The following is a 15570-nucleotide window of genomic DNA, read 5'->3' on the forward strand; positions in this document are numbered from 1 at the left end:
GAGAACGCATTATTTTTATCCTTCCAAGGTCCCAGGAAAGGGTGTAGAGTGTCAAAGCGCACATTAGCGAGGTGGATTAGGGAGGCTATCTCTCTTGCCTACACAGCAGGTGGCGGTCCGGCTCCACAGAACCTGAGGGCGCATTCCACTCGTGCCATGGCATCATCCTGGGCAGAGAGATCGGGAGTATCAATTGACCAGATATGTAAGGCGGCCACCTGGTCATCTCCTTCCACCTTTTTTAACCACTATTGGTTAGACATGGGTGCCTCCTCAGATCTCACCTTCGGGCTAAGGGTGCTGCAGGCTGTAGTCCCTCCCTAAATTAGTTTACATCTCTGTAATTCTCTCGTGGTGCTGTCATGGGAGTCCGAATAAAGTATTAAGTTACGTATCGGTAACGGTATTTTTCGGAAGCCCATGACAGCACCCTTAGTTCCCTCCCTTGTTCACGTATAAGGGTGCACCCTTTTAGAGGATTGTTTTCGCGAGTTCACCTTATGTGGGAGATGGCTTAAAAAATTGTAAATAGGATAGGTTGTATATATTGTGTATATGCGGTGTACTAACCATGGTAGCCTCTCAAGCTCTGTAATCCAACTGATGCGTGGGAGAGGTGCCACCCTTTTTGTATCTGTAGGTTTCCTGTTCCCGAAGGGCGGATCCCCTCTCTCGTGGTGCTGTCGTGGGCTTCCGAAAAATACCGTTACCGGTACGTAACTTAATACTTTCAAGGCGTACTGAAGCATTTCCAATTTACAGCTCTTCAGTTTGGTATATCCATAGCCCCGAGAGTTTTCACCAAGGTCATAGCGGAGGTAACAGCTTTCCTTCGGATTCACGATACAGTCATAATACCCTATCTGGACGATTTCCTCATAGTGGGCAACTCCGAGAACCAATGTACTGCGCAGTTAAGCCAGGTGACCAACACCTTACAAGAATTAGGGTGGATAATAAATTTCAAAAAGTCAAAACTACAACCCCTAAAGCAACAAGACCTTCCTGGGATTTATCCTGGACTCAGAACAGCAGGTGTGTCTGCTTCCGGAGGCCAGAATAGAGAAGGTACGGAACATGGCTTGGGCTGCCCGAAACCAACCTCAGATGACGTTGAGGAAAGCGATGTCCCTGCTAGGCACCTTGACGTACTGTATTCCGGCGGTCAGGTGGGCTCAATTTCACACCCGTCAACTCCAGTGGGAGATACTAGCAGCATAAAGATCGCTAAGAGGGCGTTTAGAAGGAGGTCTGGAGCTTTCATTAGAGACCAGAGACTCTCTCAACTGGTGGCTAGACAGTACAAATTTGGCCGCGGGAATACCTTGGGACAAACAGGCGACAGACGTGATTCTAACAGACGCAAGCTCCCTGGGGTGGGGGGCGCACTTAAGGGGTCACGTAGACCAGGGGTCCTGGACACCTCAAGAAAGGAGGGCATCCTCCAATCTCAGAACTGTGGGCTTTTTCCTCTACTCAGGGGTCGCAATGTCCGCATCATATCAGACAACAAAGTGATGGTGGCATACATCAACCACCAAGGGGGAACAAGATCATACTCCCTCATGAAAGCAGCAGACGACATCCTGGGCAAGGCGGAGCAACACTTAAGGGTATGTCACACTAAGAGATATCGCTAGCAATATCGCTATAACTAGTGACGTAGCAGCGATATTGCTAGCGATATCTCTGTGTGTGATACTTACCTACGACCGGCTCCCCCGCTGGTTATCGCTGATCGCGCGAGAACGTCCTGGGCCGTTTCTCGTCGTCAGCTTCCTGCGGCGCTTCCTGCTGTGACGACGAGCGACGCGTGGAGCCGGGCGGGAGGACGCAGGATCGCCTGGTGTGACAGGTAAGTAGCGATCCCCGTCCCCAGCGATGTCGCTGGTGAGATCTGCCTGTGTGGCAACTCACTAGCGACCACTTAGCGATGTACCAGCGATCCTGACCGCGTCATATCGCTGGTCGGGATCGCTGGTACATCGCTAAGTGTGACAGTACCTTATCACTCCTTAACAGCCTTACAAATAAAAGGGGCGGAAAACATAGAGGCCGATTTCCTAAGCCGCAATACTCTGAGGCAGTGAGAATGGGTCCTAAATCGGTCCATTTTCCAAAAACTAACGCAGCTTTGGGGGGTACCAGTGCTAGACCTCTTTGCCAACAAACACAACAGGCAAACACAAAGGTTTTGCTCCCTAAACCCAAGAGAAGATCCATGGGCAGTGGACTCTCTGCATATTCAGTGGGACTTCAAGCTGGCCTATGCGTTCCCCCCCAGTCGCTCTGATCCCAACGGTGGTCAAGAAGATCAGGAGCGATCAAGCCAGAGTAATTCTAACAGCCCCATTTTGGCCAAAAAGGCCCTGGTTTGCGCTACTGCGGAGGATGTCCCTCTCCGATCCATGGGTTCTGCCAGAAATCCCGGACCTTCTAGCCCAGGGCCCGATACTCCACGCACAGGTCAAGGGATTCCATCTGACGGCATGGAATTTGAAAGGTCGCTTTTAAGGGGTAAAGGTTTCTCTCCGGGGTTGGTGGCCACCCTGCTTAATAGTAGGAAACCGGTAACGACTAACATCTACGGCAGAACATGGAATAAATTCTTACAGTTCCTAGGTAAGCCGTTAGAACAAGAACCCCCGATGAATGCCATCTTGGAGTTTTTACAGGCAGGATTACAGCTGGGGTTAGCGGTAAATATGCTTAAGGTTCAGGTATCTGCACTAGGGGCGCTCTATAACTGCAACTTAGCAGCAAATACTGTAGATGGATAGCCAGATTCATCAAATCATGTCATAGGGCTAAGCCTATTCCAATACCCAAGATAGCTCCCTGGGATTTAAACCTAATACTAGAGGCCCTTACAAAAGAACCATATGAGCCATTACATCAGCTCCCCGTAAAATTTCTGACCCTAAAAACAATCATTTTAGTGGCCCTTACATCAGCCCGTAGGATAAGCGACCTGCAGGCTCTCTCAGTAAATCCACCCTATACACAAGTTTTTCAGGACAGCGTGGTGCTAAGGACAGACCCCGCTTATCTGCCTAAGGAAGCATCAGATTTCCATCGGGGTCAGGAGATTGTCCTCCCATCCTTCTGTGATAATCCAAAGAATCCAGGGGAAGAAAAGTTCCATAGTTTGGACGTTAAGAGATCCCTGCTAGAATACATACTGTATCTGTCACCAGCCAGTGGAGGAAGTCCCAATCCCTATTCGTAGCTTTTCAGGGTGCCAGGAAAGGCTATGGGGTTTCAAAAGGGACTATTGCTAGATGGATTAGGGAGGCCATTAGTGTAGCCTACTCAGCTAGTGGTATCCCGATTCCTGACGGCATCAAGGCTCATTCCACCAGAGCCGTGGCGACCTCCTGGGCTGAAAAGGCAGAGGTATCAATTGATCAGATTTGTAAGGCCGCTACCTGGGCCTCACCTTCCACCTTCTTTAAGCATTATAGATTAAATCTATCCTCCTCTGCTGACTTAACCTTTGGTGGAAGGGTGCTACAAGCGGTGGTCCCTCCCTAAGGTGTTTCGAAGTCTCCAAAAGTCTCTCAGGTGTGCTGTCATGGGTGAAGGGAAAACCACCATGGTTACTTACCGGTAGCCGGTTTTTCCGGAACCCATGACAGCATCCGTATACCCCCCCCCTTTTCACCGTGTGGGTGTGCACAATTTGTAGGGTGCATTTGTGTGATGTGGTGCTGGATTAACATGTAACTAAGTGGGAAGTCCTTTCAATGCTCTGTAACCCAACTGAAGCGGGAGAGAGGTGCCGCCCCTTATATCTCAGTAGGTTCCTGTCCTGGCGGGGTGGATCCCTCTCTCAGGTGTGCTGTCATGGGTTCCGGAAAAACCGGCTACCGGTAAGTAACCATGGTGGTGGTATACTCACCTGCGGAGCGGTCCGATGGGTGTCGCTGGTCCTTGTCCGGCGTCTCCCATCTTCATACTATCCCCATACTCCTGCTTGCTTCGTATTTATGATGCGTCCCTGCATCATCCACACAGTCTCCTCGGCATCGTTCTCCTGCGCAAGCGTACTTGCTTGCATCGGGGCTCTTTGACCTTTCCTGCCACCTGCGCACTGCAGTACTTTGCTCTGCCCTCAACAGGGCAGAGAAGTACGCCTGCACAGGAGCGCGACATGAAGCAAGCAGGAGGACGGCAATCATAAGAAGACGGAAGGTGCTGGACCAGGACCAGCGACACCCATCAGACCGGACCGTTCTGCAGGTGAGTATAATAAGTTATTTTTCTACTCTTACAGGTCAGGTTGGGGGCAGATACACAGCATTATAGAATGCTGTGTATCAGCCCTGAAAGGTGATAGCCATAACTTATATCAGCCAAAACTTTTGACAGGTTCCCTTTAAGCAGCCTATTTGTGAAAGTACGCTTCTGTGATGCGTCATGTCGAGAGAAGCACTAGCTTCATGATAAGGAGAACCCAATCATTTCAGGGTAATCCCTCAAAATGTTTTGGGCTTGTGCAGTCAGCCAGAAGTCACTGTGGGTCAACATAACTGTGCTTGAGTTTAGGCCGCTAACCTGATCACCCCTGAATTTGCCTTGGTTCACTGGTATGTATGTTGCGCTTCCTTCAATTTAGCTAAATCGGTTTTTACTTCTAAATGTTTAAAGTTACATGTCAGCAAAACAGAAGCCTTATTGTATGCGAAGACACACAATACTTAAATTATTTAGTTGAAATAGCACAACTTTTGTTTTTTTTGGTGACAGGGTGTAACTTCTCACTCTGTTTTCCCAAAAATAAGCGACCAAGAGAACAGTGTGGTGCCATCCACATCTTACCCTCTGTGTTCTGCGAGGTAGGACCTTACCCCATGACACTTCAATCGTGCCATAACCTGTCAGTGCTGGAGACACAAGTTAGTTAGATCATGCACTGCACATGATGTAACTAATTTGCTAGTGCCTGGTGACTCAGATGTTGTCATGCTTACATCGCATCACCATGAGTGGGCCCCTTGCGATAACTCCAAACGGAGAGCAAGAGGGAGCCCCCTCCCTGTCTTCTAAATGCTGCGATCGATATGGATCGCATTTAGATGGCTAAACTGATGGAAGTAGTGCGGGCACCCATCCTGGCAGTGAGTGCCGGCAGTCAGCTGTCATGTCAGCTGAACACCTGTTAGCGATCGTGCATTCACAGCTCCTGTACACACAAAATCGGATGGACGTATCAGTGGAAACGCGGGGGTTAGTGAGTACACTCGTCCGCTGAATGCCCACACTTCTTTCCCGTGGGCAGAATACTACTAAGACAACCCAGGATGTGGGTAAAACAGTGTGGCAATACTTTATTGAACCACTAACAGACAATATCAGTCCCAGCAAGTACACAAGATGGTGCATATTACAGAATCTCACTCTTCCGCTGACTTGATGGAATTAGAGCAACTGCGACTTCGGGGCTTACAGGTCCGACTATCCCCACCAGTGGCAACCTGCTTTTTGGCAGGCACTCACAGAGAGGAGGTAACAACAAGCTTAGGAAGCTGACAGTGATGTTCTGGGCATCACAAAGGACAAATTTATCAAACCCGACCAAGTGATGGTGGTCCTGTATTCGATCCCTTGGAGCTGGCACAACTCCTGTAGTTGCTATTTCCTGTTGAGGCTTTATATCAACTCCAGTCCTCTTCTGAAGGCCTAGCTGCTGGGGTTGGACATAATGGAGTCCAAAACATACTGTGTATGCCTCACCTATGGTCTGCTGTGTCTGTCTATATGCTTACCTGGTTGTGGAGCTCTGAGGGTGTCTACGAATATTCGCTGAACTTAGTAGTATCCTACTGCTGCCGCCCAGTGTGAAGACAAGTGGGTCAGTGGGTGCTCTCATCCGCTGGCCCAGCTGTCTTTAGAAAGACTTCATGGACCCGGACTCATCACACTGAATACCTGCACTCCTTTCCGTGGGCAAAACACTACTCAGACAACAAGGGATGAGGGTAAAACATTGTGGTAATGCTTTTATTGAACCACCATCAGAAAATAACATTTAGAACAGTACCAGCAAATACAAGCTGGCTCATCGGGATTAGAGCAGCTGCGACTACGGAGCTTCCAGGGCCAACTACCCCCACCAGTGGCACCCCGCTTTTGACGGGCACTCACAGTGAGGAGGTAACAACAAGCTTAGGAAGCTCACAGTCCATCGAGGTACGTGGCCAGGTGATCGGATTGTCCGAACCTGGCTTCTCCGAATATCTCCAGGGGGGCAGGGGCCGGATTGTCCCAACCTGGCTTCTCCGAATGTCTCCATAGATTCAGTGATGGTCAATGGACTTGTATTCCAACAGCAAGGGCCATGGTCCTTTAAGCTGGCATCATGTACAATGGATACCCACATAACAATGAGAAAACAAAAGTACAGACGCGCTACTCAGATACTGAACTAATTATCTTTCCTCTATCTCGCATACCTTCCCTACCTGATCTATCGATCACTATAAATGAATTCATGTGACTGAATGTTAGCACAGCCGGTGAGGGAGGTGCCAATCAGTAGGTTCCCAAACCTTCAGTGTATATATATCAAATACTGGGCACACTCATAGGTTGCAGATGTGAGAAAATAATTTTAATACATACAGTAGCCATTAGATACAAGCGTTTCGGTCGTTTAAGACCTTCGTCAGTGTACTAGGGTCAGTATATGGGAACATGTGAGGATCTCACATGAATTGCCACAAAGAGGATGATCTTTTTACTTATGCTGTTAGAAGCATTGGTCAGTGGCCGCAAATGGCCATACAGGGCAGCTGTGCTGCTATGGTACCTATGATGCGGTTTCCGCCGCCTGTCAGGGAGGTCTTGAGAAAAACATCAATTCAAGAGTCCACATTTAAGCTCATAATGACAATGGCCTATGTCCCTTGACCCACCGAAGAAAAACACGTCTGGCATAATAAGATTAAATGCTGTGTCGTCACAGTATCCATACGTCCAAGGTAGTGAAGGGTTTCAAACTTAAAAATGATGAGATTATGAAGAGTTTGGCGAGATTCTGCTCCAAAAACTCAGTGTAAGATAGCGCATGTTCACACTTATTTTTTGGAGTAGAATCTCTCCAAATTCTCCTCAAAGACTCAAAACTGTTTTCCCTGGTGATGCATTAATGTACTTATGATGGTTCTGATTATGTATTCACGTAATGATGATGGTGGTTATGGTGATGTATTCAACTACTAATGGTGGTTCTGGTCATTATTATTATAGCGCCATTTATTCCATGGCGCTTTACATGTGAAAAGGGGTATACATAATAAAAATAAGTATAGTAATCTTAACCCCTTTCTGCCATATGACGTACTATCCCGTCCATGTGCCCTGGGACTTAATAGTACGTCATAGCGATCAGCGGCGCCCATGTGGTGAGTGCCGCTGATGGCAGCCAGGTGTCAGCTGATTATCACAGTGTACCAGGGGTTTAGGGAAGCATCGGGAGGGAGGGGCTCCATCCGTGCTTCCCTGAGACCACCACAGCAGCGCAATGTGCAGCGCTGCTGCGGGGGTCTTCTTCCCTGCAGGTCCCCAGATCCAAAATGACGGCGGGGGCCTGCAGGGAGCTGGCTTCCTCAATGCCTGCAAATAGAGTTGAGCGACTTTGGTTGGATCGGGTTTCGTGAAACCCGAATGAAACAAAATAAGTTTCAGATGAAACTCGTCCGACTAGAGCAAAAAAGTCGGAGTTTCGTCCGACTTTTATTTCCCATTGACTTGCATTGGGGTCGGGTTTCGGACGAAACTCCGACTTTGTTTTGCTCTAGTCGGACGAGTTTCATCTGAAACTTATTTTGTTTCATTCGGGTTTCACAAAACCCGATCCGACCAAAGTCGCTCAACTCTACCTGCAAAGCGCAGGCACGAGGAAGCCTTCTGCCCTGCCTGTGACAGATCGCTGATCTGTGATGTGACAGATCAGCGATCTGTCGCATGACAATTATGTCCCCCCTGGGACATTGTAATGAAGTTTTTTAAAAAAAAAAAAGTGTAAAAATAATTTATAAAAAAATCGCTAAATAAATAAAAAAAAATTCCCTAATAAATTCATTTTTTGGAAATAAAACAAAAACAATAAAAGTACACATATTTGGTATTGCCGCGTCCGTAACGACCCGCCCTCTAAAACTGTCCCATTAGTTATCTCTTTAGCGAACCCCTTAAAAATAAAAAGAAACAAAAAATAATGATTTATTATCATACCGCCGAACAAAAAGTGCAATAAAGCGCGATCAAAAAGACGCATATAAATAACCATGGTACCGCTGAAAACGTCATCTTGTCCCGCAAAAAACGAGCCGCCATACAGCGCCATCAGCGAAAAAAAAGTTATAGCTCGCAGAATAAAGCGATGCAAAAATAATTATTTTTTATATAAAATTGTTTTCATTGCATAAAAGCGCCAAAACAGAAAAAAACGACAAATGATGTATCGCTGTAACCGTACTGACCTGAAGAATAAAACCGCTTTATCAATTTTACTGCACGCGGAACGGTGTAAACGCAACCCCCAAAAGAAATTCTTGAAATTCTGGTTTTTGTTCATTCTGCGTCCCAAAAATCAGAATAAAAAGCGATCAAAAAATGTCACGTGCCCGAAAATGGAACCAATAAAAATGTCAACTCGTCCCGCAAAAAATAAGACCTCACATGACTCGGTGGGTCAAAATATGGAAAAATTATAGCTCTCAAAATGTGGTGATGCAAAAACTATTTTTACAATAAAAAGCGTCTTTGAGCGTGCGACAGCTGCCAAATATAAAAACCGCCATAAATAGTAAATCAAACCCCCCGTTATCACCCCCTTAGGGGGAAATAAAAAATGTATTTATTTCCATTTTCCCATTAGGGTTAGGGCTAGGGCTGAGATTAGGGTTAGGGGTGTGTTGGGGTTAGGGTTAGAGTTAGAATTGGGGGGTTTCCACTGTTTGGGCACATCAGGTGCTCTCCAAACGCAACATGGCGTCTGAGCTCAATTCCAGCCAATTCTGCGTTGAAAAAGTCAAATGGTGCTCCTTCCCTTCCAAGCTGTGCCATGTGCCCAAACAGTGTTTTACCCCCACATATGGGGTATCAGCCTACTCAGGACAAATTGCACAACAACTTTTGGGGTCCAATTTCTCCTGTTACCCTTAGGAAAATAAAAAATTGGGGGCAAAAATATCATTTTTGTGGAAAAAAATAATTTTTTTATTTTCACGCCCGAGCGTTATAGACTTCTGTGAAGCACTTGCGGGTTCAAAGTGCTCACTACACATCTAGATAAGTTCCATGGGGGGGGTCTAGTTTCCAAAATGGGGTCACTTGTAGGGGGTTTCCACTGTTTAGGTACATCAGGGGCTCTCCAAAGGCAACATGACACCCGCAGACCATTCCATCAAAGTCTGCATTCCAAAATGTCACTACTTCCCTTCCGAGCCCCGATGTGTGCCCATACAGTAGTTTTCTCCCACATATGGAGTATCAGCATACTCAGGACAAATTGGACAACAACTTTTGGGGTCCAATTTCTTCTGTTACCCTTGGGAAAATAAAAAAATTGGGGACTAAAAGATCATGTTTGTGGAAAAAATATTTTTTTTATTTTCACGCCCGGGCGTTATAAACTTCTGTGAAGCACTGAGGGGTTCAAAGTGCTCACCACACATCTAGATAAGTTCCTTGGGGGGTCTAGTTTCCAAAATGGTGTCATTTGTGGGGGATTTCCACTGTTTAGGCACATCAGGGGCTTTCCAAATGTGACATGGCATCCAATCCCAATTCCAGCCAAAAAAGTCATATGGCGCTGCTTCCCTTCCGAGCTCTGTCATGCGCCCAAATAGTGGTTTAGCCCCATATATGGGGTATCAGCATACTCAGGACAAATTGCACAATAACTTTTGGGGTCCTGTTACCCTTGGAAAAATAAAAATTGAGGGTGAAAAGATCATTTTGTGGAAAAAATATGATTTTTTAATTGTACGGCTGTGCGTTATAAACTTCTGTGAAGCCCTTGGGGGTTCAAAGTTCTCACCACATATCTAGATAAGTTCCTTGGGGGTCTAGTTTCCAAAATGGGGTTACTTGTGGGGGGGTTTCCACTGTTAAGGTACATCAGGAGCTCGCCAAAAGTGACATGGCGTCCGATCTGAATTCCAGACAATTTTGCATTGAAAAAGTCAAACGGCGCTCCTTCCCTTCCAAGCTCTGCCATGTGCCGAAAGTGCCCTCCCCCACATATCAGGTATCAGCGTACTCAGGACAAATTGCACAATAACTTTTGCAGTCCAATTTCTCCTGATACCCTTGGTAAAAAAAAATTGGACATGAAGTAATTTTTTTGTGAAAAAAAGTTAAATGTTCATTTTTTTTAAACATTCAAAAAATTCCTGTGAAGCACCTGAAGGGTTAATAAACTTCTTGAATCTGGTTTTGAGCACCTTGAGGGGTGCAGTTTTTAGAATGGTGTCACTTTTGGGTATTTTCTATCATATAGACCCCTCAAAGTCACTTCCAATGTGATGTGGTCTGTAAAAATAAAATGGTGTTGCAAAAATGAGAAATCGCTGGTCAACTTTTAACCCTTATAACTTCCTAACAAAAAAAAATTTTGGTTCTAAAATTGTGCTGATGTCAAGTAAACATGTGTGAAATGTTATTTAAGTTTTTTGGGTGCCGTATCTCTGTGATTTAAGGGCATAAAAATTCAAAGTTGGAAAATTGTGAAATTTTCAAAATTTTCACCAAATTTCTGTTTTTTTCACAAATAAACGCAAGTTATTTGATTGAAATTTTACCACTAACATGAAGTACAATATGTCACGAGAAAACATTGTCAGAATCAGTGGGATCCATGGAAGCGTTTCAGAGTTATTACCTCATAAAGGGACAGTGGTCAGAATTGTAAAAATTGGCCTGGTCATGAACGTGCAAACCACCCTTGGGGGTTAAACAATAGAAGTTACGACTGGTACATGACTGGTGATGTATTCATGTACTGATGGTGGTTCTGCTGATGTATTCACGGACTGATGGTGGTTCTAGTGATGTTTTCATGTAGTGATGGTGGTTCTGCTGATGTATTCACGGACTGATGGTGGTTCTAGTGATGTTTTCATGTAGTGATGGTGGTTCTGCTGATGTATTCACGGACTGAGGGTGGTTCTGCTGATTTAATCACGGACTGAGGGTGGGTCTGCTGATGTTTTCATGTAGTGATGGTGGTTCTGCTGATGTATTTACAAACTGAGGGTGGTTCTGCTGATGTAATCACGGACTGGTGATTTTGCTGAGGTATTCATGGACTGATGGTGGTTCTAGTGATGATTTCACGGACTGATGGTGGTTCTGCCGATGTAAGCACGGACTGAGGGTGGTTCTGCTAATGTATTCATTTGTTTTGTGGCCCTTGTAATTGGTTCTATATGGTATTGTGGACCTTGGACCAAAAAAATGTTCACCCCTTCTCTAGACTCTACACTACTGAACGGGGCAGAGTGTAATGGCTGCTGAGAGAACCAAGTGCAGTAGGAGCCACTCCACAACCTCCACTATTCACGGCCTGAACCTCCGGGAGAGCAGCAATGGTCAGCTGGGTGACACCTGCCAGCGGCCCACTGCCTCATACACGCGTGGTTTCCTCCTTGTTGATGGAGCTTTTCACTCCCAGCCCGGCGCGCAGAAGACAGCCTCACCGTTGCCATGAGACGCCAGCAGGGTCCTGTCAGGCCGGACCGGAAGTGTCGCACGCATGTTGCGCTGTGTGGACTCGGGTGGTTCCGACTTAAAGCGGAGGAGGTAGGGAGGAACCAAATTTGGAGTCGGTTTCGTGTGTGAGGCGGGTGCTGTGGTGTTTGGCACAAGTCTGGTTGGTAGATAGTGCACGAGTGACACTGAGGGAAGAAGAGGCGTCCGGACAGGCGGATACACAGCTCTCTCTGGCGGGATGGGGAGAGCGCGGTAGAAGCTTTATAGGGAGCACTGGGGCGGCACGATCTAACGACATCTGCAGGGTGGGCTGCGGAAGGACACACTGGTGACAACGCAGTTAAGTAGTTCCAGAGGCGGCACGTAGGCTGGAGGCGCCGTGCTGAGGGGCAGCCCGCCTAGATTGGAGCGGAGGAAACTGGAGGACTGCGGGATCACCGCGTATGGGAGAACGTGTGGAGCGGTGGCCATAGCGCTCTGTGGGAAGTAATACGGCCATGTCGTTCTCCGAGCTCTTGTCCGGGTGGAACGCCTCCGTGGGCTTCTCCGAGATCCTGTCCGGGTGGGATGCTTCCGTGGGCTTCTCCGTGCTAGCAGCCTGTGTGTTGGTGACCGTGGGTTGGCTCTATCGCCTGGTGGAGCGGAGACTCTGGAGACAGACCACAGTGCCCCCTGACCCGGAGCTGCTAGGTGAGGAGCCTTGAGCTGTGTGTGGTGGGGGTTACTAACATGGAGCACTGCGTGTGTGTGTGTGTGTGTGTGTGCGGTTATTAACAAGGCGGTACCGCCTGTGCGGAGCTGTGTGTGGTTATTAACAAGGCGGTACCGCCTGTGCGGAGCTGTGTGCGGTTATTAACAAGGCGGTACCGCCTGTGCGGAGCTGTGTGTGGTTATTAACAAGGCGGTACCGCCTGTGCGGAGCTGTGTGTGGTTATTAACAAGGTGGTACCGCCTGTGCGGAGCTGTGTGTGGTTATTAACAAGGCGGTACCGCCTGTGCGGAGCTGTGTGTGGTTATTAACAAGGCGGTACCGCCTGTGCGGAGCTGTGTGTGGTTATTAACAAGGCGGTACCGCCTGTGCGGAGCTGTGTGTGGTTATTAACAAGGCGGTACCGCCTGTGCGGAGCTGTGTGTGGTTATTAACAAGGCGGTACCGCCTGTGCGGAGCTGTGTGTGGTTATTAACAAGGCGGTACCGCCTGCGCGGAGCTGTGTGTGGGGTTATTAACATGGAGGTACCGCCTGCGCGGAGCTGTGTGTGGGGTTATTAACACGGAGGTACTGCCTGCGCGGAGCTGTGTGTGGGGTTATTAACACGGAGGTACTGCCTGCGCGGAGCTGTGTGTGGGGTTATTAACACGGAGGCACTGCCTGCGCGGAGCTGTGTGTGGGGTTATTAACACGGAGGCACTGCCTGCGCGGAGCTGTGTCTCGTGTTATTAACACAGCGGTACCGCCTGCGCAGAGCTGTGTCTGGGCTTATTAACATGGAGGTACTGCCTGCGCGGAGCTGTGTGGGGTTACTAACATGGTTTTACTGCCTGCGCGGAGGGGTGTGTGTGTGTGGGGGGGGCGGTTACTTACACAGCGGTACAGCCTGTGCGGAGTTACTAACATGGAGGTACTGCCTGCGCGGTGGTGTGTGTGTGTGTGTGGAGGGGTTACTTACACAGCGGTACCGACTGTGCGGAGCTGTGTGTGGGGTTACTAACATGGAGGTACTGCCTGCGCGGAGATGTGTTTGTGGAGGGGTTACTTACACAGCGGTACCGCCTGCGCAGAGCTGTGTGTGGGGTTATTAACATGGCGGTACCGCCTGCACAGATGTGTGTGGGGATACTAACACGATGGTACTGCCTGCGCGGAGGTGTGTGTATTGGGGGGGTTACTTACACAGTGGGACTACCTGCGCAGAGTTGTGTGTGGGGTTACTATCATGGCGGTACCATCTGCGCGGAGCTGTGTGGGGTTAATTACAAGGCGGTACCACCTGTGCCAACTGTGTATGGAGTTACTAACACGGCGGTATCGCCTGCGCGGCGCTCTAATGCTTCATGTGCAGCTGCGGCAAAAACGGGGCAGAAACGCATAAAAAAACGCAATGTGGACATACAGCCTAAGTGTTTCTGCCGCGGCAAGGCCGCCGCGGAAATGCTTAAACGCTAGTTAAAACGCATCCCATGCAATCCTATGGGATTCCACAGTTGCTGTTCCCAACCTACGGATTTTTTAGCTACTGAATGAGGGCGGTGGAGTCGGTAAGCCAAACCTGCGACTCCGACTCCAACATATATTGCTTATATTTAAGTGAAAAATGTATTGTAGTACAATGTGAACATCAGACATTTAATATCATTTTTATGATACAATAATCAAGACATTTAGAACATAATATATATATTAATTGGAATACAACTTTAGAACACAAAAAACTATAATATAATGTAAATATGTAATACACTATGTAATATTGAAAAAAAAAATAGTTTTATATATATATATATATATATATATATATATATATATATATATATATATATATATATGTAATAAACTATGTAAGTGGCAAAAAACAGTTTTCAAGAAAAACATACTAAATAACATTTGTGCAGTCTATGAATTTGTTCTAAGAAATAGAATTGTCTCCAATAGATCCTCATTCATAGATGATCTAAAATCTGACCTAATAATTTTAAGGCCAGAGAACAACCTCTCTACACTAACTTGGGTTGGTGACAAAGCTGTAATCACATGGGCAACATCTCTAACAATTTCCAGGTATAAAGGAATTGCCTCATGCACAGTCAGTTTTGATGAACGGTTGAATTTTTCTTTGAGAGCAAGTGAAACATTTTGCTGAAATATGGTCAATCTGCTTGCTATAGGAGACGGAGTGAAGTCTTTTTCCTTGCAGCAACGCTTTGCCTGCTCCATGTCATCCAAATACTTGTCAAAGTCAAACTCCTCATCTGATGAGGATGAAGATATGGCAGCAGTAGCACTGTCAGGACCCAAGTCCTCTTGCGCCTGGCAGTCCTCCTGTAGGCCACTCATCCTAACTGCTACCTCAGTCAGAGCTTCTTTTCCTTTAGTAAGCTGTTGATCATCAAGCAATATACGATGACTTGGGTCCACATAAACAGCTGCCAGAAAAATTTTATTTTCCAATAGCTGTGTCTCTCTCCGTTTCATTGAAGCAGAAATGCCATCTGCGATTAAATCTCCTCTTTGGGACAGGCAAAATAGCAAGTTCTTCCACTCCCTTATGAAAATGCCCGGAGTTAAATCCTCAGCTTGTAATTTTTTAGTCACGGTAAATAGGTGATTAAGCAATTCCTTCAATTCAGCCACCTGCGTCCATTGACCTTCATTTAGGGTTACCTGAGGGTTCACCATATCTATAAGAAAACGGTTTTAGCCAGGATCAAAACTAGGGGGGGGCAGAACCTCATACTGTTATGCAGAATCTCATACTGCACACCTCAGCTGCTGCAGAACATTTTACTGCACACCTCTACACTTGAAAATAAAGCCTGCACCTTAAGATGTGGTGAATGCAGTCTATTTATTCCAACTATCAAGTGATGTTGATGTGTTACTGAAGACGAGCAATGCCTGTCCTGGGCGTTCTTTTGGGCAGCCATGAGGTGTACCTGACTGGTGCTAAAAAAAAAGGAGTGTTAGTCTGTGTGCTACCCGGCTTTTATTCTTTTTGGTACATATAAGATATGGATAGACAGATATGAATAAATGGATAGAGCAGATTTCTAATCTGCTTTTGCTATTGAAAACATTAGCTATGAGCTCAAAAACCTTTCAGGTGATGCCGTTTTTTAAAAAGCTGATCTGC

General features: G+C 46.8%; 1 protein-coding gene across 4 annotated transcripts in view; it reads left to right on the plus strand.

Annotated features, from left to right (window-relative positions):
* Positions 1-11656: 11656 nt before the first annotated feature.
* ANKLE2 (ankyrin repeat and LEM domain containing 2) overlaps positions 11657-15570 on the plus strand; it is a 155190-nt gene continuing 151276 nt past the window's right edge. For 2 of the 4 annotated variants that reach the window (XM_073559033.1, XM_073559036.1), the window contains exon 1: positions 11826-12411. In XM_073559033.1, the coding sequence (XP_073415134.1) occupies positions 12219-12411 (193 nt within the window). In that variant the 5' untranslated portion in view covers positions 11826-12218. The other 2 variants (XM_073559035.1, XM_073559034.1) reach the window with 2 other exon arrangements.

This window comes from Dendrobates tinctorius, unplaced genomic scaffold (assembly GCF_039654945.1).
Source record: "Dendrobates tinctorius isolate UK_male_01 unplaced genomic scaffold, ASM3965494v1 ptg000265l, whole genome shotgun sequence".
NCBI classification, from domain to species: domain Eukaryota; kingdom Metazoa; phylum Chordata; class Amphibia; order Anura; family Dendrobatidae; genus Dendrobates; species Dendrobates tinctorius.